Source organism: Sapajus apella, unplaced genomic scaffold, assembly GCF_009761245.1.
Source record: "Sapajus apella isolate SASKATOON/1434 unplaced genomic scaffold, GSC_monkey_1.0 scaffold1, whole genome shotgun sequence".
Classification (NCBI taxonomy): Eukaryota; Metazoa; Chordata; class Mammalia; order Primates; family Cebidae; genus Sapajus; species Sapajus apella.
In genome coordinates, this window is record NW_022436941.1 from 8,446,411 (window position 1) to 8,471,556 (window position 25,146).

Sequence of the window (25,146 nt, forward strand, 5' to 3'; positions counted from 1 at the left end):
TCTTGTGCACCACACTCAACCCCCAATCCTCTCAGCCCACCACTTATTCTGGCCACTGTTGCAGTGACCAGTTCTCATGGGCTCTGGCAACCCTCACTTTGGCCCTGCAATGTATCCTCTCTTGCTTTCTACCCATGGGACAGAACTTATTTGGGACTCATGCATTTGCAGCCTGGAAATATGGGGAGCTGACACCTGTGGGCTGCTTTTGACAATGGGTGCCAACAGAGAAATGCTTCCCCCTTTTATCCATGGTACAGATGGTAGAGATGCATTTCATAAGCTTCCTCTGAAGTCCCTGCTGGATGGAGCACCCCTGCCCTTGTTGCTAGCCAACCTGAAAATACATCCTTGTATTCCGCCTCCCTCTTCCCTGTTCTCCTCCTCCTGCCTTTTATTCCTACTCCCTGGAATCTTGTTCCCCAAAGCATAAACTGCTTAACTGCACAGAAGCACTGGTCTCAGGCTCTGCTTTTAAGGGAACCCATGCTACAACATTTGTGCAAGAAGGCTGGCTCAGTCCATAGTCAGTAATAAAGTAAAGAATTCTTGTGCACAATAATCAAATCTTAGCCTTAGAGATTAATCCCAATCATTGCTAGAATTAGCCCAAGCTGATACAGAGAAAAGGCAGCTGACTGTGGCACAGGATCACTAAATTCTGGAAATAAAGATTCTAGGCAGTTGCTGTTATTTAAAAAATCATTTTACTTATTAAAACTTTATTTCCCAAGGCACTTCAGTAGCTTTCACAAAAACGTGTTTGTTCTTTTTTAACCAGGTAAAGCATATGCTTTAGGAGTACCATGGTAACATGATCAGCCAAGAGAAGACAATTACACTGAACACAAAATATCTCCCAATGTTACAGGACTAAAGTGAGCTGCTCTGAAAGACTGTGAACACAATTTAAATTTCTTTTTTGTAATTTCTTCCCATGATTAAGTATCAAAAAAGGAACACACACAATGACACTGTTTTTGGCACTTAGAGAAGTGCTAGAGGCTAGGGCTGGTAAGGAGGCCTGGCACCAGTGGCAGCTGCAGACAATTGTCAGAGTGATTCTGGGTTTAAAAAAAAACAAAAGATGAGCCAGGCACGGTGGCTCACACCTGTAATCCTAGCACTTTGTGAGGCTGAAGTGGGTGGATCACCTGAGGTCAGGAGCTCAAGACCAGCCTGGCCATCATGGTGAAACCCCATCTTAAAAAAAAGAAAAAACAAAAAAGATACGTCCAGGCACAGAGGCACACGCCTATAATCCCAGCACTTTGAGAGGCTGAGGCAGGCGGATCTGAAGATAAGATTAGAGACTAGCCTGGCCGATGTAGTGAAACCCCATCTCTACTAAAAATACACACACACACACACACACACACACACACACACACACACACAATAGCTGGGCATGGTTGCGGGCGCTTATAGTCCCAGCTACTTGGGAGGCTGAGGCAGAAAAATCGCTTGAACCCAGGAAACGAAGGTTGCAGTGAGCCAGCCCCTATTGAGGCCAAGATTGAGCCTCTGCACTCAGTCTGGGCAACAGAGTGAGATTCTATCTCAAAACAAAACAAAACAAAACCACAAATCAGGAGGCTAAGGAACTAGCCTTTCCCAAGTGTATTCTGAAGGGCAAATAAGGAGAAAAGCATATAACAACAAACAACGAAACAAAGCCAACATTACAGATTTGAAAGACAAGGTTGCTAGTCTCTCTCACTGATAAACTTCGTTTAAACCATACATAAGACTCTATAGTGGCAAGGTTTCCACAGCAGTGGAAAACAAGAATAGGAGATTCAATGGTGTATTTCTTATGGGCCTAGACAAGCCCAGTGCTTAGATCAGATGTAGACAAGTCTACTTAGTCATCAGGCTGAGTGTTCTAAAAGCTCACACATAGGTGCACTTGCCAGTGATCCGCATCTGCTCATTCTGCTCCATCTTCATTACCTTTCGCTTTCCCTAGACTTGCGCTCTCCTGCCCTGGGGAAGCAATGATCCAGTTAATGTCCTTTGTAACTGAGAAAAGGTAAGAAATCAAACTCCTTGTGCAATTATTTCCTTTCCCTCTAAAGTTCACCATTAGAGGGGAGTAGGGAAGGGGTAGGGGGACTTAGACCTCTAGCCTTATTAGGGGCCTTCTCAGGTAGTCTAAAATTAAAATATAAATTTAGCGTATGCTTCTCATATTCCTCCAGATCTCACTGGTGCTAGTGAATAATTAGCTTCTTATAAAGTGGAGTCCATCATTGTAATAGTTAGGACTTATATGAAGTTATCTGTAGGTAGCTGCAGTGTCCCTAGAGGAAGGCGGTGCTCTAGGACCATACGTAGCTTTTGAGTGTGGTGACCATCCATGAGCAAGTCAGACACAGGTCAAGAAGATAAACAGTAAAAGGCCTTTGTCACTGAAGGTCTCAGAGTCTGCACAAGCTGGCCATTTCTGGCAAGATGATTTTTCCTCTTCGTTTTTTCCCTTACTGGAAGGTGTGTTAGAGGGCTGTGCTTTTAAGAATTGTGGGCCTTTCTTCACCATCTTTTAACATACTTGTGTGACTTGGAGTTTGTCTGTGTTTCATTCTATAAAAACAAGCAAAAAAATGTTAGTAAAAAAATTTTTTTTTTAAATTTTAAAAAGATGCCTCCCAGTCTCCAAACAAACTGAGGATATCTTCCCTGGGAAAGAGAATCATGAAGCAGATTCTGAAAGGTTTCTTCTAGCCTCTGCACTACCCAGCATGGCTACTGCCATGGAGATGTGTATAGTGACATGTCCACACAGGAACAGACCAGAGAGGACAGGCTATAAGTAAGCACCTTGCCATTTACAGCCCTCTGATGGCTAAATTAGTCCATGGTGTCTGTGAGAGGGAATTTGTGAGTGACTTTCATGTGGGGTGTTCCTGAGACCTCGCCAGGCCTAGACCCAGAGCATCAACACTGAGGGAGGAGGTCTTCTTACCCTTTGACCCTTAGCATCTGGTCAATGGTGTCTGGGAGTGGGGTACCGAAGCTCTCTGGGAGAAACAAGGTGAGGATGGCTGTCAGGATGGTCAGACTTCCCATGAGAATGTAGGGCAGGAAGCGGTCATAGACACCTATGGCAAAGCAGACAGCGCAGGCCCAGGGCTTTGTTAGACTTGGTCTCACTCTCCCCTTTTATGCTCTCAGGACTCTGTAAGGGGATCACCTTCCTTCTTGGTCTCACGTCTCCCACGGTCTGAGCTGCCAGATTATAATCTGGCACCTAGACAGGTTTCAGAACCCAGAGCTGGCACAGGCATGCCCAGAGCCCGGTGGTGTTCCACCATGCAAGGGAGGAGTAGAGAGGGGTGGTTGCAGGAGAAAAGCTGGGCCATGCTAATTATTCTTATTTCCCAAGGTTGGGTTTCCAAGGAACTGGAGGTACTTGTCCAGGGATGGAAATAACTCTTCCACCTCTGCAGATGTGTCCCAGCCCATGTGATCTGCCTTCAGGCTAGGCAGGGTACTCTTGCTTTGAGATCTACACAGCATGTTCACAAAGCACTCTGGGTACTCTCAGGGGTGTGATACCTCCCTAAAGAGGTACTGGCTAGGGATGTGCAGGGAAACTGCAGGTGCTATGAGGACATATTCTGAGAAGAGAAAACTGGAGCCCTGCTACATAAAATGGCATGGGGTGGATCTTCCCACAACATGAAATCGCTCTATAGTGCTCCAGGTTATGATAATTTTCAGTTCATCAGATCTCTTACATGGACATCTTTTCCTTCATATTACTTTTAAACTCTGATTCCAAGAAATTTCTCCAACTAAGTATACCAGCTCACTAAACCACTCTGTAGGTTCTTAGGGTAAAGGAATTGTAGTCTCCGATGGAAGGCCTGGGAAGGCTAAAACAGAAACAAACCCTCTCATTTTCTCATCAATTTCTAGGTAGTCTATAGGTTGTTTTCTATTTGAAAGTGAGGGCCAGTACACTGGGATAAGAACCCTCCCCGGCTAAAGATCCAGTACTGGATGGAGCCCATGTGCTGTATGAGCTTGTTTTCCTGTTAACAAGCTACCTCCAGCTTACATTCAAGCCAATTAGTACTTCCATCCCATTGCTCTAGTGTCCCCAGGCCCATGGGACTTACCAAGGTAAACAAAATAGGGAGACAGGATGCTGCCCAGGCGGGATGCTGTGGAGCTGACTCCCACACCCATGTTTCTCACCACTGTGGGATACAGCTCAGCTGTGTACACATAGACCATGGAAAAGGCAGCCGTGATTCCAAACTTGCCCACCATCACCAGGGCTGTAGTCAAATAATACAAGTCTGGAGAGGCAAAGGAAAGAGGGTAAGAGTTGGCACCAACCCATAGGATGCAGCTATTGAGAGCAAAACAAACATACTTTCCCCCTGAAGTTTTGGGGGAGTCATTTTTCATCACTTCCTATTGTGGGGAAAGGGGCTATAGCCAAGACTTCCCTCCGAGTTGATTGCTGAAAGGAGGCTGGGGACCTGCAGCTGTGTGAGGACATGTACTTTCCTCAGCCTGGAGACTGCCAGAGTAAGCTCCTCAGTAGCCCAATCAACCTGCTTCCCAGTTCAGAAGTCATTAAAGACATGTCTGTCAGGGGTCAGCTGTCACCCCAGAACCTCACACTGCAGATGCTATGGAATTAACTCATGATGTTTAGATGAGCGGAACATTCAGTTCTAACTCATTTCATGCTTTCCTCCCACTCAGACCTCAAAAAACTCATAGGCCATCAGAACCTTGAGTTGATCTTCTAATCTCTCTGTGCTGTGCTGATAGGAGAGCTATGCGTGACCTGAAGTTCGCTCTGAGCTCAGCTGTGAGTCTCTACGTGGGTTCTGGGCTTCTCCTGCCACATCCCATGGGGAGCTGTACCCATGCAGTGTTCCCAGCCTGGTGGGCCCAAAAGCGACCACCAGAGACTCCCAAATCTACAGGTGCACTGAAGACTCTGGTCACAGTGATGGAGTGGGAGAGATGAGGGCCCATGAGCTGTTCTATCAATTACTGGAAAGGGCTACCTCCCACCTATCTGTGGGATACCAAGGTAGTTTCAGAAATAAAATCCTGCTAAGGGCCTGTGAGGCCTCTTAGCGGCCTGGTCCCTCCCCTTCTCCCTCCTTCTCCTCAAACATGCCAGGCTCATCCCCTGCCCAGGGTCACTGCCTTTGCTGTTTCTTCTTCATAAAATGTCCTCCTAGACTTTTTCAGGGCTTTCTGATACTTTATGCACATTTCTGCTGAACTGCCCCCTGTTCAGGGACACTATCTGTGACTATGTAAACTACCTCGTCATCTTTCTTCATTTGTATTCCTAGAAGGTAACACAGTCTGAACTATATTAAACATTTTATTTACTTGTTCGTTGTCTGTCTTATCTAACTAGGATAAACGCTCCATGAGGGCCTAGGGTTCTGCTTGGCTGATCTTCTTGTGTATCGTTATCACCAAGCACAGTACCCAGCCCATGGTAGAATGCCTTAGCTATTTATTGGATAAATAAAGAAGACAGGGCTAGGAAAAAAAGTAACGGAATGGCTCTTTCTTCCCCCTTCTTCTGGAGTGGAAAACAATACAAACACATTAACTTGGGTACAGAATAAAATTAACCAACAGCCCCAATGGGCTGCTTTTTCTCACTCCCTCAAAGCCTCAGCCATAAGTGTTCTGGCCTCAGAAGGTACTTTCTATTGATTTTTTAAGCCAAGAATGTATATATGTAGGGGAGCTGTGATGGGCTTGATTTTATTCTCTTTATTAATTGAGGAAGACAGCCTGGTAGAGAGTAAGAGACTCAATGAAGACCCCAAACCATAGATGCACCTGGTCCCTACCTGGGGGCACCAGCTGCACGAAGAGAAGGACACTGCCACCCAGGAAGAGGGCAGTGGCCATGGAATAGCGCCGGGGCAAATACCGCAGCAGCAGCCAGGCCAACACATATGCTGGGACTTCAACCGTTGCTGAAAGGAAGCAGTTCACATAGATGTCCCCATGCAAGTTAGGAGTATCAAGGGAAAGCCCGAAATAGCCCACTGATATGGTCATCCTGAAACAGAGTGCAGAAGAAAGCTGGAAAAGCAGTACCACATCTCTCCCAACCTGTACAACTTTTACAATGTAATTATTTCAGTAAATTCCAAACCCATCTTTAAGCAGAGAGGAGTAAGGCAGCAGTCACTGTAACCCTGCGTCTTACTTCAAAGAACAAAAGATAACTTCCCCCAGTCCAAGTGGTACAATGTAAACTCTGTGCCAGAGTACACTCAGAGCCTTTCATATAGACAGTGTCCCAGCAAAAAAGCTTGTATAATTCAGATAGATTTACTTCATTGAAAAGAAAAAGTCCAACCTGCCTTTCAGCTTTAAAAATCCTAAGCTGAACCTCCTCAAATCCAGCAACTGCAGAAGGAGCTAGAGAATGAGTCAGGAGGCAGACATCAAGTGAGATGTGATAGGATTGGGCAGAAAAGAAAAAAAAAAAAAAAAAAAAAAGGAACAACACATTAGATCAAACACTTGGAGAGAGACCCCCACACACTACCTGTGGTGACCAGTCAGGAAGAGGCTGGTCAGAGGCAGCTGACACCAGCCCCACGGTGCTTGCAGAGCAGAGAGGTAGCTCCCAATGGAGGGGCCACATTGCCTCTCATCTGCATCCCCGCTGTGCCCTGGCCTGGGCAGTCCCAGTAGGCATTCTGTCTGTTGATGACCCACACTCTGGCAAACCAGACCTTTATGGATTAGACTGTTTTTGACTCATCTGCAGGTGGAACACATAGCTGGTACAATAAAAAGAGTATGTGCATGAGTCCCCGGGAAATCCAGAGCAGGGAGGAGGGCCTGGGCGAACACAAAGTGGGTGACTCATCGCAGGCTGGCATGTCTGTGGTGCAGGCCAAATGCTGCTCCCGTCTTGAGGCCAACTCAGGGAATGGTGAACTGCCCAGAGTGATCTGGGCCATTCCTTGGAAGTGGGTGACTCATAGCACCCCCTCAGTAGGCACAGTGGCCAACTGCCTCAAAACTGGATGAAACTAGTAACAAGGACTCTGAGATGAAGTCTGCCCTCCTCATCCATCTTCTCACAGGTCACCCAGCAGGCTCCAGATGTCACCTAGAATCCCAGGGTTCGTCTGCTGAGCAAAAGCTAGCCAGGCACACTTGGACATGTTCCCTCTCCCTGGTAATTCACAAATCCCTTTCTGACACACTTCGTGAAATGCCTCATTAGTGGAAGCCTGGTGAGGACATCTAGGCCATGGCCCTGACTCCAGGACTGTCTGTGGACATCCCAGGAGGAGCACATCCCACTTCCACATTTCCGGAAAGTAATTAGCAGCCTCTGCAGCCTACAGGACATGGTGTCTTCACTCAGATCCTTCTTTTTTTTTTTTTTTCCCTAGATTGCTCAGCAGGATCAGATCCTTCTTAAAAGCCCTACCTGGCCTCCTCTGCCACTGTCTGTGACTGGGTAGGAGACAGGAACTAAATGACCCAAAGGGGGCAAAGATTCATCTTAAGATCTGGAGAGATTCCCCACCAAAGAGTTCATATTTCCCAAAAGAGCCTCCACAATTGTTTTCATTTTCTTTTTCTGAGGTTCCATCCCATTAAGAATTGTGACATGCCCATTTCTTCAGCTAACACAAGACATATCCTTTTGACTCTCTGATGACACAGGCTTTAAGTTTTCATCCGAGGCATGTCTGTAAACAAGAGGCCCAATGGCCACCTCAAGAAGCTTTGTCTGGAAGGCTCAGGAAGGTCTCTTTTACATACCACAGAATTATGGACATGATGGTGACCATCCGGATATTCTGGGTTCGAAGCAGATCCAGAACGTTATGGGACTGCTGCTTCTTGGAACTTAGGTCTTGTAACTGCAGGAACAACATGATAAGGGTATGGGAAGAAGAGATGGTCAGAGAATTAGGGCACACAATAACATACTTGAATCCCTGGCGTCTTAGCTGTCTGCATCTGAGTCGGGGAGTGTTGTGTTTCTTTCTTAAAAAGAACTATAAGTATACTGACTGTGTTTTAGGCTGTGAAAACTTCCCCAGGCCTTGTCAGTAACAAATCAGAGTGAATTAAAATGAGGAAAAGTAGATGACCAGTCTCTCAAGGGTGCAGGAAGACAGGAGCCCAGGCTGACAGCTTCCTCACTGCACCCCCACATCCTCCTGTTGTGGCCACTTTCCAAGGAGACCTCTAAGTATTCCTCCCCAAGGCTGGCTCTCTGCCCTCTGGGTCAGAGAGAGAACCTGGCTATGTGGTTTATTGGTCTGATATCTTTTAAAAGTTAATGTGTTGAGTCCTTATACCATGTAGTTACTGGTCTGCTTCCAGGGAAAAAGAATTCAAAAAGAAAAACAGGAAAATTGAACTGAGCTTCACCCAGAGTGACTTCCTACGAAATTCAGCACAGCCAAGGCCATTAATAAACTGCACGTCTAAACACACTGATGTTGCTTTCTTAAGCAAACCCAGGTTTGGAGCTTGTTTTTCCAGAGTTAGAAGTTCAATAAAAGGTCAGCTTTGGCCTGAAAGGATCCCCTGAAATAGCCTCATTTCCTCAAAGATGCCAGTGGGGCTTATGTGTTCACCCAGATTGACCCCTCACTTAAAAGCCTCCAAAGCCACTTAAAAGCCCTCTGCCACACTCCTCCCTGACCTTTGTGCTTGGGACCCCTTTCCGGTGCATGCTGACAGTGGCTGCTAGGCCACCACTCACTGTGAAGTCCTCAGGGCTGACAGTAGCCATTGGACTCCACTGACTATAATAACTGTTCCCTCTTTCCCAAGCCCAACATGCCTGCCTCTCACACTTCAGCATGACTGCTTGTGGCTCTTCCCACAGCCAAGCCCTTGTCTTCTAGTCAGACCACAGACACATTCCAGAACCACACCAGGCAGCATTTACAGCTTCTATCCTTTCCTCATAGTCACGAGACCAAGGAAAACTGCCTGCTGCAGAGACGGTAGGAGAGGGAACGGGAAGGAAAAGCAAGAACCAGGAACCAGGCAGAGCCAAGAAATGACTCATGGTGTGTGAGAACAGGGTTGCAGGGAGGGTGGGGTAGGGGGAAGAGGTGGACATCAAAAAGGACCTGACTCCAAGATGATATGCAACAGTTAGCCATTGGAAAGAGACTAAACTCTTTTTTTCTTTTTAATGAATAATGCTAATACTGAAGAGATGAAACACTTCTAACCCCAAATCTATTTCTGCTTTACATTTTACATTCGGGGTTATCTTTGTAAGATGACAAGGCATCTTAGGCAATAAGAAACAATGATTTCCCGAAAGATTTCCCCTTTATGAAAGGCCTATTACTCAAAAAGAATGTTCATTATTAAAAGTAATGGTTAAAATATATGATTGCCTAGAATGGAAGTAAAGAATGAAAATCTGAAATCCACGGGAAAGGTGAAGAGTGAGGCAGCTGTAACCTATTCCTCAGCTTCTGAGTGTTAACAGGACCTGCCTGGGGGGCAGCTGGGGCTCGGGCAGAGAGAGGGCTGGGTGCTGCTGCCCCCAAATCACAGTCACTCTGTCCTTCCCACCCGCACCTACGTGGTGCTTACCTCACTCGGGTCAAAGATGGTGGAGGGGACAACAATCCCATTGGCTTTGGCAGCCTTTCGGATGATCACCTCTGCCTCTTCAAATCGTCCCTGAGAGATGAGCCATCGGGGGGACTCAGGAATGAACCTGGCAGTACAAGATGTGATCTCAGTGAGGTCTCCCTGTCAACAGCGGACCCACAGACCAGGCAGAGCACAGTGGAGGTGGGAATGAGATTGCAGAACCAGAGCTTGTGGAATGTTTGGTGTTCACAAGCCAGAAGCATAGAGCTGGTCCACAGGCAGCAATAACCTGGGGTCAGTGAGCTTTTGTGAACACCGCACTGAACAAAAACGGGAGAGACCTACACCCCCTGACGGGATCCCTATGCTGGCCGGACACCTCCATTTCTGAAGAGCGGTGGTGCCACCTGCTGGGCTAAGGATATGGTTGCAAGATGGGTTCCAGAAGCCTGGCTTCTGCGCATATCTCAGGCCTGCCCAGGCCCTGCTACCCTGTCCTTCCTGTCCCCAGCACCAACAGAAGCTTCTGCACTTGCCTCTTAGCGTCTCTTCTCTCCTCACCCTATCCCTGGTTTATCCAGCAGATTTATCAGATACTCTATCTAAAACAGCATGTTTGGCCAGGTGCAGTGGTTCACTCCTGTAATCCCAGCACTTTAGGAGGCAGGCAGGTGGATCATTTGAGGCTAGGAGTTCCAGACCAGCCTGGCCAACATGGTGAAACCCTGTCTCTACAAAAAAATACAAAAAAATTACCCAGGTCTGGTGGCAGGCACCTGTAGTCTCAGCTACTCAGGAGGCTGAGACACGAGAATTGCTTGAAGTGGGGAGGCAGAGGTTGGAGTAAGTGGAAATCACGCCACTGCACCCCAGCCTGAGCAACAGAGACTTTGTCTCAAAAAAAAAGAAAAAAAATAGCATGTTTATTAAGGCACTTGAGTGCTCTATGGATATTGTTTTCTATCTTTCTATGCAGCTGCCCCCACCCTCTGCCATCCCACGAGCAAGCCTGTGATGTGCGGCTTGCTCCCCCACTATGCCCTGAAATGCCCTCTGCTCCACGTGGGCTGGTGATCTCACCTTCTCCACCTGCAAAGGGTGATTCATATCTTAGCTCCTCTGCTGTGTTCCCCTCTTGGTCTGGAATGGCCTCTTCTCTGCCTGTTCAACTCCTCTCCCTTGGAGGTGCAGAAATAGCCTGGCTTCCTCCATGTGGCCACCCTGAGGACCCTTGCTTTTGGTGCCAGTGCCTGTGGCCTGAGGCTTCAGCAGCACACAGCCAGAACTAGGGCCTATACCATCCTGCCCTGAGGCTTGGGAACTTCCTGCAGGTCTTCTCACAGTTACTGCTTCTTCTCCCTGCACATAGGGCAACCCAGCACAGGGCTGAGATCAAGTCTGTTGCTGTCATGGGATTCTGTTTTGCTTTGGTTCTTTTGAGTGTGGGGAAAACATTCTGAAATAACTTATAAATAATCTATGCTTCCTGTCTCTGGGAGACCAAATAGGGATTCATGGGTTGCTGCTGCCCTCTAGTGAAGGCCAGACAGAAGTCATCCTGCTGGTGGACACAAAGGGCACAGGGTCACACTCACCACCAGAGTGCCACACACAGCACCCCTGGCACCGTCAGCGCCAGCAGCAGCATTCGCCAGTCTCGGATGAAGTAAGCAAACAGTGGCAGCACCATGTAGCCAAATGCATAAAATATGCACACTCCTAATGTAGAGAATATTATACGAACTGACTTGCCAAGAATTTCTGTCCCTGTTCAAAACAAGGGAGGTCAAGTTAACAGTTTAATTTGGTTTACTTCCGTATTAATCTTTTATGGTACCATTGTGAATACACAGACAAGAAAACAGCCAGAACTGTCTCCAAGTTCGTGGCGCTAGGGAGGCGATGGCGTTCTGAACCCCTCCCGTCTGACCGTCTCCTGGGGCTACATCCCTGTGGCCTCTCAGGCCCCCTAGCAACAGTTCCCTCATGAAAATTTCACCATGTTCTGAAGCCACATGCTAAAGATGCCATGGTAGGCCCCCTTTAATCCTCACATGAGGAAGAATTCATTAAAGGTGAAGTCATTACTAAGTCAGCACATGCTGACTTAAGATTCAATACTCTACTAAGAGTGTGAAAAGAAAAAACAATCCATTCAACAATACAACCCAAGGAACTTAAAGGCCTTATCAACTAGAGTCAGGTTCCTCCAAACACAGGCCAGCCTGGCAGCTTCTCGGTGGCAACAGACTGGCACATCTGAGACAAAGCCCTGCAGCGTGCACTCTGAATTAAAACCCTGAAGGTGACAAAAGCCCATTCCTATCAATTTACTCTCTTTGTAGATATCACCAGCCACAGTGCTCTGCAGGCAAGGGGTTCTTTACCTTGGCAAGCCTGCCAGTCACGACCCCTCCTCCTCCCACCATGCTGCCCGCTTTCCCAGGCTGCCTCAGCCCTGGTCAGTGGCAGGCCCTTTTTGTAAATGGATGAGCTCTGGCGAGTCCTAGTGAATTGGCCATCAAGTACTAAGACCAAGGAGCCACAGCCCAGAGGCCAGAAAAGAACAGGAAATCAGAAGTCAGGTTATTGTGCTGTTTGGGACCCTAGGCTGGTCACTTGTATGGCTCAATTTCCCTGCCTGTTAGTAGGGTTCACCAGGAAGCTCTGGCTGGTTCTTTTAGAAAACCAGTCCACTTGAGGGACATCACAGCTGTCTCCAGAAAGGTGGGTGGTGGGATGATGGTGAAATACGGGATCAAGTACTCAACTCCAACCTGATGGCCATACCCAGGACAAATGCTGCCACGTAGTTGGAGATCTGGCCCATGCCTACAAAGACAAACAGCACAACAAACATCTCAAAGTTCTTCGAGAAGAGCTGCAGGAAGCTGAAGCCTGTCTGCATGCCCATGGTCACAAACAGCACATTCTTCCGGCCAAACCTGGGAAGAAAAGGAGAGTGACAGAGAACCAGCTGGAAAGGGGCAGCAGGAATGGGCTCCACCAAGTGGGGCTTTCCCAAGATCCATCCAGGGAGCGGGTATGGACAGTGTTGCCAGGTTACTGGCTGCCAGGGACAGTCTCGGTCTCACAGTGCCCATGCTATTCCTCCCCCTCCCCACTCCCCAGGACAAATGTACAGCCTGGTTACCAGGGTTGCCCAAAAAGCAATTTTGATAATGATTGCAAAAGACTGAAACACATCAATTATTTAATCCATACATTCATAATAATTAAAAAAAAATAATCTGCCAACTTTGGAGAATGACAGAGAAACAATTCATTATAAATAAAAACTGGCAAATGAGGAGAAACAAGCATTTGTCCTGATTTTCCTTCATAAACTATGTGAGCAGTAACCAATAATAGATAAGAGGTAGTAACATCTATAAAAGTATTCTAACTTTAAATACATGTAATAAAATGAGAATAATCCCATTTATAGCCCCCAACGGATTAATAGATCTATGCATTACATACTAATGACTGTTAACATCATAAAGAGACAGTCCGGCATTGCATGTTTTCTATGGTCTTGTGAAAAGGACTGAACCTGAATCAGATCAAGTCTCTGGATCCAACTGACAATTTTCAGGAAATGCAGAGCACAGAGGAATGTGCTGAACTGCATCATAAGTGTGCAATCAGCAAAATCCAGACTGGAAAATTCCATAGGTGGAACAATACCCTACTGAATATACAGTTACACACAGTGTCAAGTGCACCAAAGGACTGGCATGCAGGTCCATGAGAGGCACAAGGAAGGAAGCCACCCTGGACTTGGGGTAAAGGTTGGGGAACTAGACATTCAGAGAGGGTCTCCTTGATCATAGGACACTGAGATGGGAAAAAGTAGTTGACAATGGGGGATTTAAGGTGTAGGAACCAAGCTCTCAATGATATTCACAGTTTAGTGGGGGAGACCAACATTAATCCTATAGTAACACTTTTTTCCCCCAATTTCTGGTAGATGTTATACAGAAAAGTCACAAGGAACTAGGGATCCTGAAAAGAAGGCCACAGCGGGTGGGTGGGGAATGCTTCAGACTCTGAGAACACCACAACCCCCTGTGGCTGGAGGGGGTATGGCGAACATGAGGAGCCAGTGTGGTTGGCATCAGTTGTGCAATACAAGACTACAGTGGTGGCTAGTAGGCAAACTGCACAAGGTCTTGCAGCTATGTGGAAGAGTTTGGTGTTTTCCTCAATGTAAGAGGCTTTTTCTGTTGTTGTTTTTTTCCCCCATCACTTGTGGTGCTACTGGCATCTAATAAGTAGAGGCTAGATATGTTGTTAAATATTCTAAAATGCCCGAAAAATACCCTACAACACAATTATTTAGCTCAAAATAGGGTCGAGGTTGAGAAACCCTCGCCTGGAAATAGACTCCAATTTCCCCTGCATTGTTTTTTACCGAGTGTTCTATATGCTAACCAAGGGGTGTTTCCTAACCACAAGGTAGGCTGGTGTAATCTCCATGTTCTTTCCCTTCATAAGAGCTCCCTGGGATGGTAGGGAAGAGACAGATCTACAGAATCCTTTACATAGCACCAGTCCTTCGCAGTTCAGGGATGGGCCAGAAATGTTCGCTTCTAAAGTCTGTCAACAAAATAGCAAATACACACATACCTGGAAACAGGGCACAGCAGTCTACTTATTCCTAGAGTTGTGCATCTCTTACAAGTCACATGCATAAAGATAACTCAATAGTGTTGAATAAAGAGCTTTGACAACCCAGGAGTATTTTAATTGCTCTTGAATTTCAGACTTATATGCCATAAAGAAGGCAAAACCTTTGTACTATACAAAAAGTTACTGTTGATGTCCTAGACAAGTTAGGACATGAATTGATTGCTTTCAGGTAATCTATTTAGCTTAGGTTTTAGAACTGGTTTACTCAGAAGTAATGTGCTCAGAAGCTGTCCATCCCACAGGACTCTGGACCTTTCAAGGGGGCACTGACAGGCTTGAGGAGGGGCACTGGGAGTTGAAAGCAAGGGCCGCAGGCAGAACAGCCATACTTTTAGCCACTTAAGTGATCTCACTTTAATGGAAGTTCTGCTGCCAAAAGGTTTAGAAAGGTTTGAAAACACTATATTAGCCCTTCTATAGACTAAAGTGGTCTGAACATACTCACGAATTTTGTTTCCAGTTTCTGGGAATAGACCTTTTGGAACTTAAATGCTTTCCTCAGGTAATCATTGTGTTACGTGGTAAGCAGGTTCTTAAGCTGACCCATGACACAGCTGACTCAGAAAAATACACTGTTTCTACTTTGAACTGGGGGTATCTCCATTTCACATCAAGGTCATTCCTCTGAGCCTCAGCTGCCACTTAGCACTGTGAGAAGGAATTTCACATGTCCACTTGGGAGGCCTCTAAGCACATCACAATCCTCCCCTACCTCCCCGCTGCCCTACCCTCTCCCCTCTCTCCAGGCAAGCTCATCCCCATCTGGGGCTTTGCTGAGGGTTCTATATGCTGACAATTCCTCTATATGTGTCTCCAGCCAAAATCTCTAACACAGTACCACATTCATACAGTCAGCTATACATGCTACTTCTCCACTTAGGGGTCTTATAGTCACCAGAAATTTAGTACACACAAATTGAACTCAACATGGTTCTTTTCCAGTGTTCTCTGTCTTAGAGAAGTATACATTAATTCATCCAGTTACCCAGGGCAGAAATCTTTTCACCTCAATTCTCACATCCAGCCCATCGGCAAGTCCTGTTGATTTTACCTCTTACCATTTCCCTCCATTCCTACCACCCTCATGCTAGGCCATGCCACCATTATCTCTGGCATGAACTACTGTGGCAACCTTTAAATTGGTCTCTCTACAACACCTTTTGCTTCCCTTCAATTCTTTTTCCACAAGGTTGTCAAAGCATCTTAAAAAAAAAAAAGTACAAATCTGATTGTCATACAATTGCTTTAAAAAATCTCAGTAGCCCCCTACTGCTCTGTGGCTGGAGCTCAGACTCCTAACTGTGAACCACTACGGTCTGGTTGCTCATCGGCTCGGGGCTCTGCCTGCCTCTCCCCTTCATCTCTACACCACTCTCCACACCTTCACCGCATGGATTTTGTTCTGCTCCCATGCCTCTTCTTGAGTACCAGCTTTAGTATATGTTGTTCTCCCTGCCCAGATGTTCTTTTTCTCCCCTCTACCCCTCAGCAGGCTATCTTCGACTCATCTTTCAACTCTCAGCTCATGCTTCACCTTCTCAGGGACGCCACCCCTGACCTCCTCTGTTAGATACTCCCATGGCACCCTGCACTTCTTTGTATCACTTACCACAGCCAAGGATAACAATGACTTCCTCACTTGGTTGTTTAATACATTCCACCCTGCTAGAAAGCAAGTTCTAGGACAGCAGGGACCTAGAACAATAGTCCATACAAAATAGAGGAGCAAGACTACCTGGGTTCAAGTCCTAACTCGGCCACTTGCCAGCTGCGAAACCTTGGGCAGGTTATTGAATCCCTCTGTTTCACTTTCTCCATCTGTAAGCTAGGAGTAATAAACAGGTTAAATTATCTGTTTTTTAAAAAAACACCTGGCCGTACATGGTATCTCATGCCGGTAATCCCAGCACTGTGGGAGGCTAAGGAGGGAGGATTGCTTGAGACCAGGAATTAAAAACCAGGGAAGATGCTGGGACTCCTTTCCACTGGGTGACCCACCGATTTGTGGGGTATCCTCATGGTGCCATGTGGCAAAGGACTTGCTGAAGGCTGCTACTCTCTTCACAGGCTTCTCTGATAGACCCTGAAGCTCCAGGGAAGGAAGACACAACATAATGGACGCCTCTGAGAACTTCACGAAAGCTACAGACCTCCCTCCAAAAAAATGCTCACATACAGTGTCTAACATTGTGCATATAATTTCAAGGGGTTTGGGATTGTCTAAGCCATTAATGTTTAAAAGCTTTAGAATTACACAAATAACCTGCTTATGAGAAATGGGTCAAAACAGCATTCTCCTTCCTTGTCATCAAGTAAATGCCAAAGCCACGGGCCACTTAGGTAAGGGGCATCAGCCTTGTGGACACAAGAGTTCTGTTGGTCACACCACTGTGACTGGTAAGATCTCCTTTCATTTTGCAGAAAGAACGCTGGTCTTCTTGGGACTACAGAGGTGGATACCGTGGTACTGCTGCAGATCTACAATACAGCACATGTACATCTGTGCATGAAGTCAACTGCTCCCATGCTCAGGGACATGACAGAGTCACGGTCAGCCATGGGAGGCAAGCCAGGATAGTGTAGAAGTGAATCATGGCATATTACCTAGTCAACCGGATCAGAGACACACTAGTCTTAGGTAGCTCAGGTTTCTTTACTTAGCAAGAATTATGGAGTTCGAGTTGTTGGCTTATTTTACTAGGCATGGAGTCTATATCACAGACATAACTTCCTCTTATTTAAAATACAGGGCCCTGGTCAGGCGTGGTGGCTGGGGTTACTCCTGTAACCCCAGCACTTTGGGAGGCCTAGGTGAACAGATCACGAGGTCAGGAGTTCAAGACCAGCCTAACCAACATGGTGAAACCCGTCTCTACTAAAAATTCAAAAATTAGCTGGGCTTGGTGGCAGGCCTGTAATCTCAGCTACTCAGGAGGCTGAGGCAGGAGAACTACTTGAACCTAGGAGGCAGAGGTTGCAGTGAGCCAAGATTGCACCTCTGCACTCCAGCCTGGCAACAGAGTGAGACTCTGTCTCAGTAAATAAATAAATAAATAAATAGGCCCTGGGCTGAAAGAATGCTACCAACTGAAGCCAAGGGCCACGCACACACTTCTCGCTCAGTGCTGAGGTACCCTGCTTCTGCAGGAGACGGACACCTTACCTGTCTGACAGCTGCCCCGAAATGAAGGAGCCCAATAGCACACCCACGAAGAACAAGGAGATGGTGAGTGGGGCCTTCCAGTCATTCTCACACACCAGGTTCCACTGCAAGATGGGCAAAGAGGCGTATCATTCACTTCTTTTTAAAAGGTTTTAAAGCAAAGGCATCCTGGAAAATGAAGTCAGAACATCCTGCATCCCTGCATATTCTGGGTGTAAACTCATTTAAGCAGGTGATGGCTCACCTGGGCAGGAAGGCAGAAATGAAGCTTCCTCCCCATCCTGTTTTTCATAGCGTTGTGGGCCCCACTGTCTTGCTTCCATTTTGAGGAGGAGAGATAGGCAGAGAGTAAGTATTCTGTCCACATGCTCACCCTGAAGAAGGCAAGGCCTCTTACGCTCACTCCTAAAAATCCGAGCAGAGCCCAGGGCTATGGAAAAGGCAGGGCACCCTTGCTCAGTGGGGTTCAAGGTCATTGGCATGAACGGCACTGTAGTAGTTCTGGAAGCGGGGCTCTGGGGCTCTACGGGCCAAAGCACCCTGTGAAGAACTAAGGCTAGGGCACAGAGTGCACCATCTGGACCTGTTCCTCCAGCTCTGCTCAGGTTCCCACCCTGGGCCAGTTACCCCCAGGTCCTTCTCGTGATTTTTAGAGCTGGAATCCCTGATGCTGCACACCAACTATCCTAGGCTCAATTACATCTGAAAGCTCTGAGCTGGGAGGTAAAAAACTGGGTTTTAGCTCCCACTCTACTATTAACTCATCCAACCTCAGATAAGCATCACCCCATACTGTGCCTTGATTTTCCCATTTGTAAAACAGGGATTGGGGTAAGGAACAGGCTGCACTGCTTGAGTTTCCAGCATCCAATGTGTGGTTCCATTTATAGTTACCAAGAACAGAAAAAGAGGTCTGCAGGCAAGGGAGGGGGGGTACATGGGGAAGCAGCCAGACGCTTGAATCAGGCTGTGCCTGCCTAACCAGGAGCCAAAAGCAGAAAAAAGCCCAAACAGGAAGCTTGGTGGTTCACAGAAAAATGAAAAATGTTTTTCAGACAGTGAGATGGTGCTCAGTAGTAACCTTTGCAGACTTTTCAACTGAGCAGCCACCCTCCTGGGAACTCAGACCCTTGCCTGCCTGGCGCCAGGCTGCTGGCCTGCCTTCCACGGAGCCTTCTGGCTCCTCACCAACAACACAGGGAAGGGGACATGCGACTCCCTAGAACAAAGCATCTCTTCCGGGCCAGTGACAGGGAAAAACAAGCCTGCTTCTCTGCCCTGGTGGGCAGTGTGTACGCACAGCCTCTGGGCACTTCTCAGAGGGGTTGGCAGGCAACCCCCACAACAGACCCGCTGCTAGCTCTCTGTTTGGAATAGGCGTGTGGGCTGGGAGTGGGGTGGCAATCCCCAACCCAGGGAAGAATTGGAGTATCCAATCCCCAATCAGGAGGCAGCCCAGACTAGCAGGAGTCAAGAACATGGGAGGACCACAGCCCAAGTGCCCAGGCTGCCGCAGCCTCCAACCTCCACAGCCTCAGAGAGGCCAGCACCCACAGGCCATCTCTCTGGTAGGTGGGAAAGTGTCCCTGTAGTGGCCCGTATCCACACATAGGGGCATATGACATAGTTCCCTGGGACTAAATGTTCCGACCTGTGAATTGGCAGGAAGGGAAAAAAGATAGGGTGTGTTGCACCTAAGGCAAAAGTTCTTCCTGAGATGTACCTAGCCTGAACGCATGAACAGACACGCTGCTAAGCACCATATGTTACTGATTGCCATGTATTCCTACACACATTTTGTCCTGCCTCCTTCTGCAATTAATGATGAATCCTTGCCCCAGGGCTGTCAAAGCAAAGAGGAAAGGTATTTGCTATCACATCCTGTACAACTCCTGGCAGTGCCCTGTATAGAGGAGAGGCTCAGGAGCTCTTTGGTACATAGGTGAGTGAATGAATGGATAAATAAAAAGGTATCAACCTTCAACATCTTAGCATACTTTGGTTCTTGCTTGCCTGCCGAAAGTCCAGATGAACCCTGAACTTCAATCTCCAGAATATTCTTTTTTTGTGTGTTTGACAGAGTCTTGCTCTGTTGTCCAGGCTGGAGTGCAGTGGCACAAGCTCAGCTCACTGCCACCTCCACCTCCCAATTCAAGTGATTCTCATGCCTTGACTTCCCAAATTGCTGGGACTACCAGGTGTGTACCACCAGCCTGGCTAACTTTTGTGTTTTTAGTAGAGATGGGGTTTTGCTATGTTGACCAGGCTTATCTTGAACTACTGACCTCAGGTTATCCACCGACCTTGGCCTCCCAAAGCACTGAGATTAAGGCAAGAGATACCATGTCCGACCCCCCATTTTTTTTTTTTTTTTTTTTTTTTGCTCTCTGACCGCCTGCTTTGTGTCAACTGTTAGTGTGTCAACTGTCAGAACTTTGACCCAGGATGATGGGTCTCAGCTAGCTAGAGAGGGGCTCAATCTGACCACTCATGGTCCGATGTATCTACTATGTTTGTGTATAGTGGGCCATGGGACCCCGCAAGTGGCTTCTCTGCCTTGCCATATAGCTGCAAAAGACTGGATGAGGGTCTGTGCGTCCCCTGAGTGAGAGAAATCAGCAAAGGTGTAGCATGGGGCCCAAGCTCTAGGTCTCTCGAGTCCCTGCTGCCCAGAGTCAGCCCCGGCCCCAGCTCCCAGGTTGCCATAGCTTTTTCACCAGGCAGCTTTGGGGATAACAGTGGAGTCTTTCCCATCTTCTAAGACTATCTCTACAAGAGACAAGGCTGATAGAAAAGCTAGTCTAGGACAATAGGGAGGGAGTGGGAGTCCTACCCAGGACTGGGCTGAGGGCTTCTCAGAAGCAGAGAGGTGGAGAGCAAGGCAATACAGAGCAGCTTGGAGGTTTCTTTCTATTTTTTGTTTGAGACAGAATCTTGCTCTTGTCGCCCAGACTGGAGTGCCATGGTGTGATCTAGGCTTATTGCAACCTCCGCCTCCTGGGTTTGAGCAATTCTCCTGCCTCTGCCTCCCAAGTAGCTGGGATTACAGGCTCCCACCACTACACCCAGATAATTTTTGTATTTTTTTTTTTTTTTTTTTTGAGACGGAGTTTCCCCCATGTTACCCAGGCTGGAGTGCAATGGCGCGATCTCGGCTCACCGCAACCTCCGCCTCCTGGGTTCAGGCAATTCTCCTGCCTCAGCCTCCTGAGTAGCTGGGATTACAGGCGTGTACCACCATGCCCAGCTCATTTTTTGTATTTTTGGTAGAGACGGGGTTTCACCATGTTGACCAGGATGGTCTCGATCTCTTGACCTCGTGATCCACCCGCCTTGGCCTCCCAAAGTGCTGGGATTACAGGCTTGAGCCACCGCGCCCGGCCCTGTAATTTTTGTATTTTTAGTAGAGACAGGGTTTCACCATGTTGGCCAGGCTGGTCTTGAACTCCTGACCTTGCAATCTACCCACCTCAGCCTACCAAAGTGCTGGGATTACAGGTATGAGCCACCACACCTGGCTGGAAGTTTCTAAAGAAGGCTTTCTGTCCACAGGCTGGGCTGGGCTATGGTGAAACCAAAAAGCAAGCAGCCTAGGCAACCTCTGAAAACACCCAGGTTCGCAGCAGAGGGGCTCATGGCCAAGAAGCACTGCATGATGGGTTGGCTAATTCCCCAGTACCCCAGGCATGACAGGGGTCAGAGGAGAGGCCAGCCTAGAAACATGTGGACCATCAAACTATTCCTGAAACATGGGAGCACCAACTCTTTCACCTCATAAATCATTTTTATTTATTATTATTATTTTGAGATGGAGTATCACTCTGTTGCCCATGCTGGAATGCAATGGTACAATGTTGGCTCACTGCAACCTCTACCTCCTGGGTTCAAGCGATTCTCCTGCCTCAACCCCCTGAGTAGCTGGGACTACAGGTGCGTGCCACCACACCAGGCTAATTTTTTGTATTTTTAGTAGAGACAGGGCTTCACTGTATTAGCCAGGATGGTCTCGAACTCCTGACTTCAAGTGATCTGCCTTGGCTTCCCAAAGTGCTGGGATTACAGGCATGAACCACCACACCCTGCCAATATTTATTTATTTATTAATTATTGGCAGATTCCCTCTGCCAATCCCAACACCGCATTCCATATCCACATGGCGTCAAAGCCCCAGTAAGTGGGTGGAGAACGCCAGATTTCCTTTAAAAAATTCCAGTCAATGCTTTTTGGCCATCCCCAAGTTTCCCTTCTAAGAACTGAACTGTCCATTTTTCTTCCATTCTCAAACTTTAGAGATGATTTCTTATTCATTGACCCATTCAGTAAAAATCTTCCTGAGAATCTCCCTCTGTATCCAGAATTGTGTCAGAAATTGAGGAAGATGCAAAGATCTAAATCCACCACAAAGTTTAGTGCTGCATGTATGTACTCTAACTTGAACAAAGAAAAAAAATCCAAACAGGACAGCTGAGGTTCCAGTCTTCAGTGGAAATAATATGACTCATAATTCAATACCAGTGTACTTACAAACACCTTTATGTATGATTTGGGGCAGAGGGCAGGCTTATAGACATTTAGCAGACACAGGACTAGATACAGTGGTCAGCAGGCCAGGTTTGGGTTGAAATACAACAGGCCATAGAAAAAGCCATTAGAGCCCGGCGCGGTGGCTCAAGCCTGTAATCCCAGCACTTTGGGAGGCCGAGGCGGGTGGATCACGAGGTCAAGAGATCGAGACCATCCTGGTCAACACAGTGAAACCCCGTCTCTACTAAAAATACAAAAAAATTAGCTGGGCATGGTGACGTGTGCCTGTAATCCCAGGTACTCAGGAGGCTGAGGCAGAAGAATTACCTGAACCCAGGAGGTGGAGGTTGCGGTGAGCCGAGATCGCGCCATTGCACTCCAGCCTGGGTAACAAGAGCGAAACTCCGTGCCAAAAAAAAAAAAAAAGAAAAAAAAAGAAAAGAAAAAGCCATTAGAATGTTGATGCAGCAACTTCCAGCAGTAGCTGTTCACCTAAGAACAAGCAGTTCTGAATTTAAAGTAAAGCATTCCAGGAGGCCAAAACAAAGATCTAAGTATTAATCTGGCCTCCCTGCAAAGATTGACAACATATAAGTAGGTGAAAGGGCACACAACTCCTTTGAAACTGCTAAGACAGCTAAGTAAATCGTCTAAATATTAAACAACAAAAGGCTGACATTGGCAGCAAGGTAAGGTCAGACCCCCTGGCACAGCTGGCCTTTGGGAGCTCATCAATACCACCACCACTCATTCCAACATGGGATGGGGGCAGCAAAGCAGGAACAAATGACTAAGTAAGCCCTCAAGGGTCAATGTAAAACCCCGAGAAATGCCATGAGCTTCTTCTCACTTTACTACCTCCCTCTACTTTAGGCAGCCCCAAGTAGAATTTGTAGGGATTCCTGTATCATGTTCCCCTCTGTGTCCTCTGCCTGCAACCCCAAGGAGAGCCTCTGCTTTCACAGTACTCACTGGCTTCTAGGAAGGTAACAGACCCAACCTGTGAGGCTAGGACCCAGGATTTATGGCAAATGAAGGTTCCAATTCTCTGTGGATTCATGGGCCTGAAAGCACAGTTGGCTACCTCCAGTGAGTGCCTCTTTTGTCAAGTCATGAAGCTTCTGATCACTAAGGCTATATCACTAGCTAAGAAATCCCAGTGGGGCTCAGGTCACACTCCCACTAAATATATGTGGAGAAAGCAGGTCCAGGTGCTGGGGACATCAAATTTTCAAACTTATAAAAATCATGCATGTGCACACACACTTGAGTCTCCCAGGGTAGCTCTCAGACTCCCGTGAAGGGTGATGATGTCAAGAAGCAACACAGTTGGGACCTCCAGTGCCCTTGTAAGCCCTTCTGAGGCTCCAGGAGAGAGGCTCAGCACCCTCATCCAGCAGGGTGTGAAGCCGTGCCAAGGCCTGTAGCACTCTCCCTCTCTATGAACTCTCCGCTTTCTGTAAACTCTGCCCTCCTACTAGGTGGTTTTTGTTGTTGCATCTAGACCTTCAGCTTACTATTCTGCTGAGCTGAACACCTTAGACTCACTGAGAGGCCTCCTCCTCCGGGAAGCCTTCTCTGACCTGTGAATTCCTCATCCGTACATTCAGTGATCCCATCTATCAAGGAGGGCTCTTCACTGGCTGCTTATTCAATGTTGCTAAAACTTCAGGGAGCTAGAGTGCCAGTGTCTGAGAAAGACACAAAACACATGCATCATTAACATCATGTTCTTACATCCAGCTCCAACAACTGCTCCAACAGGTTCGGAGGGGACAGACAAAACCACCCAGAAGGAAAATCCAAGGGGTGGAGAAATGAGAAAGGTTCCCTGACTCCCTGTGACCTAAGATTGTATGCTTTAACTAAATCTGGCCAACAGCCTTGCCTCAGAATACCTTAGAAAACATTCCAGGTCAACAAGTCACCCTGAACAGGTCTTCAGATGAATGGATTTTAAATGACAACTGACCATGGGAAAAGCAAACACAGGGCATGACCAGACTGTCATTTTGGGTTGTGGACGGTAGGGGAAGGAGTAACTAGAGGAAATAGGGAAAAGGCAGCTTTATACACATGCTTTATTTAACTTTAAAAGTCCAGGAAAGAGAAGTATTTCCTCTCTTCTAAAAAGAAGCCAAGAGACTAGAGGAAAAACGGGATAGCCCCTGGCCCAAGCCCTGGCTGTGCTCCTCACCACTCCCAACCCCAACTAGAGGAAGTCCTGGACACTCATGGGCATAGGGCATCTTCCACGGACCGCCAGGACCTTCCTGGTACCCTCTTCAAAGTGGCCATCAGGATGGGAGGCCAGGCTGACAACCTGTGCTGTGAGGAGCACACTCTGGCTGGAGGTCACCTCGCAAAGCGTTCCCAAGCCTCCTGGCTGGAGGGTCTCCAACACTAGGGTGTTGATTGTGGGGGAGGGGGAGTGGCAGCGTCTAGCGCGCATCTGGGAGAGAGGAGCTCGGGTTCAAGGGCCGGACGGTCCCCTCCGCGCCCCAGTCTCAGCCTGGGCGGGGCCGGCACCCACCTCGGTCACGATGGTGGACAGGTAGACGTCCTGGCTGAACTCCCAGCCATCCAGGCAGCTCTCCTGCTCCAGCTGCCCCAGGTCCACGTCGCGCCCCGGCTCCAGCCCGAGCGCGGAGAAGTTGGCGATGGTGGCGAGCCGGTAGCGGCGGCAGCTGTGGGGCACCTCGCGGCCGTCCTGCAGCCGCAGCGGGACACTGTGGTTGCGCCAGGCGCTGCTCAGGTTCGCGGCGTCCGGCACTCGGCAGCGGTGCTCCGGGGTCCCTATCAGGAACACGGAGGACAGGCCGGTGAAGCCATTGGGGATGATGCTGGCGCTGAGCAGGAAGAAGATGAGGCGCTGGAAGGGCCCCCACTCGCCCAGGAAGGCGGTCACCTCGTCGTAGTCCCGCATGCCGCTCTCTGCTGCCCACAGCTCGCGGCCGGGGTCGAGGGACGCGGCGGGCTTTGCGCGTGCGCGCGGGGCACACGCCGCCGACCGGGCGAGCCAAGCAGCGAGCGACCCGAGACCGTCCGCCGAGGGTAGGCTTGTGAGCTGATACCGCCGCCGCGGTCCTGCCTTACATGCGGCGCTCTGCCAGGGAGGGTTCCGAGCCTGGGCGTAAAGCCCGCCCCGCCCGCAGGCA

General features: G+C 48.1%; 1 protein-coding gene and 1 long non-coding RNA gene across 5 annotated transcripts in view; one reads left to right on the top strand and one right to left on the bottom strand.

Annotated features, from left to right (window-relative positions):
• Positions 1 to 1,597: 1,597 nt before the first annotated feature.
• SLC22A5 (solute carrier family 22 member 5) lies at positions 1,598 to 25,146 on the bottom strand. 4 transcript variants are annotated; one of them, XM_032257641.1, is made up of 11 exons: positions 24,522 to 25,146; positions 17,709 to 17,780; positions 17,465 to 17,568; positions 12,397 to 12,551; positions 11,202 to 11,373; positions 9,604 to 9,730; positions 7,795 to 7,895; positions 5,847 to 6,061; positions 4,125 to 4,307; positions 2,966 to 3,101; positions 1,710 to 2,583 (listed from the first exon to the last, which is right to left on the bottom strand). In XM_032257641.1, the coding sequence occupies exons 1-11, from the start codon at positions 24,912 to 24,914 to the stop codon at positions 2,496 to 2,498; spliced, it is 1,746 nt and encodes a 581-aa protein (XP_032113532.1). In that variant the 5' UTR covers positions 24,915 to 25,146; the 3' UTR covers positions 1,710 to 2,495. The 4 variants fall into 4 exon arrangements, with proteins under 4 accessions (XP_032113275.1, XP_032113532.1, XP_032113449.1 ...); XM_032257384.1 differs by lacking the exon at positions 17,709 to 17,780 and having other exon boundaries at positions 1,598 to 2,583; positions 24,522 to 25,145; XM_032257558.1 differs by lacking the exons at positions 11,202 to 11,373; positions 17,709 to 17,780 and having other exon boundaries at positions 2,047 to 2,583; positions 12,384 to 12,551; positions 24,522 to 25,145.
• Positions 24,954 to 25,146, top strand: part of LOC116536317 — a 33,502-nt gene continuing 33,309 nt past the window's right edge. Inside the window, exon 1 of the long non-coding RNA XR_004262589.1 lies at positions 24,954 to 25,042. This is a non-coding gene — a long non-coding RNA (uncharacterized LOC116536317). The remainder of the gene's footprint in view (positions 25,043 to 25,146) is intronic.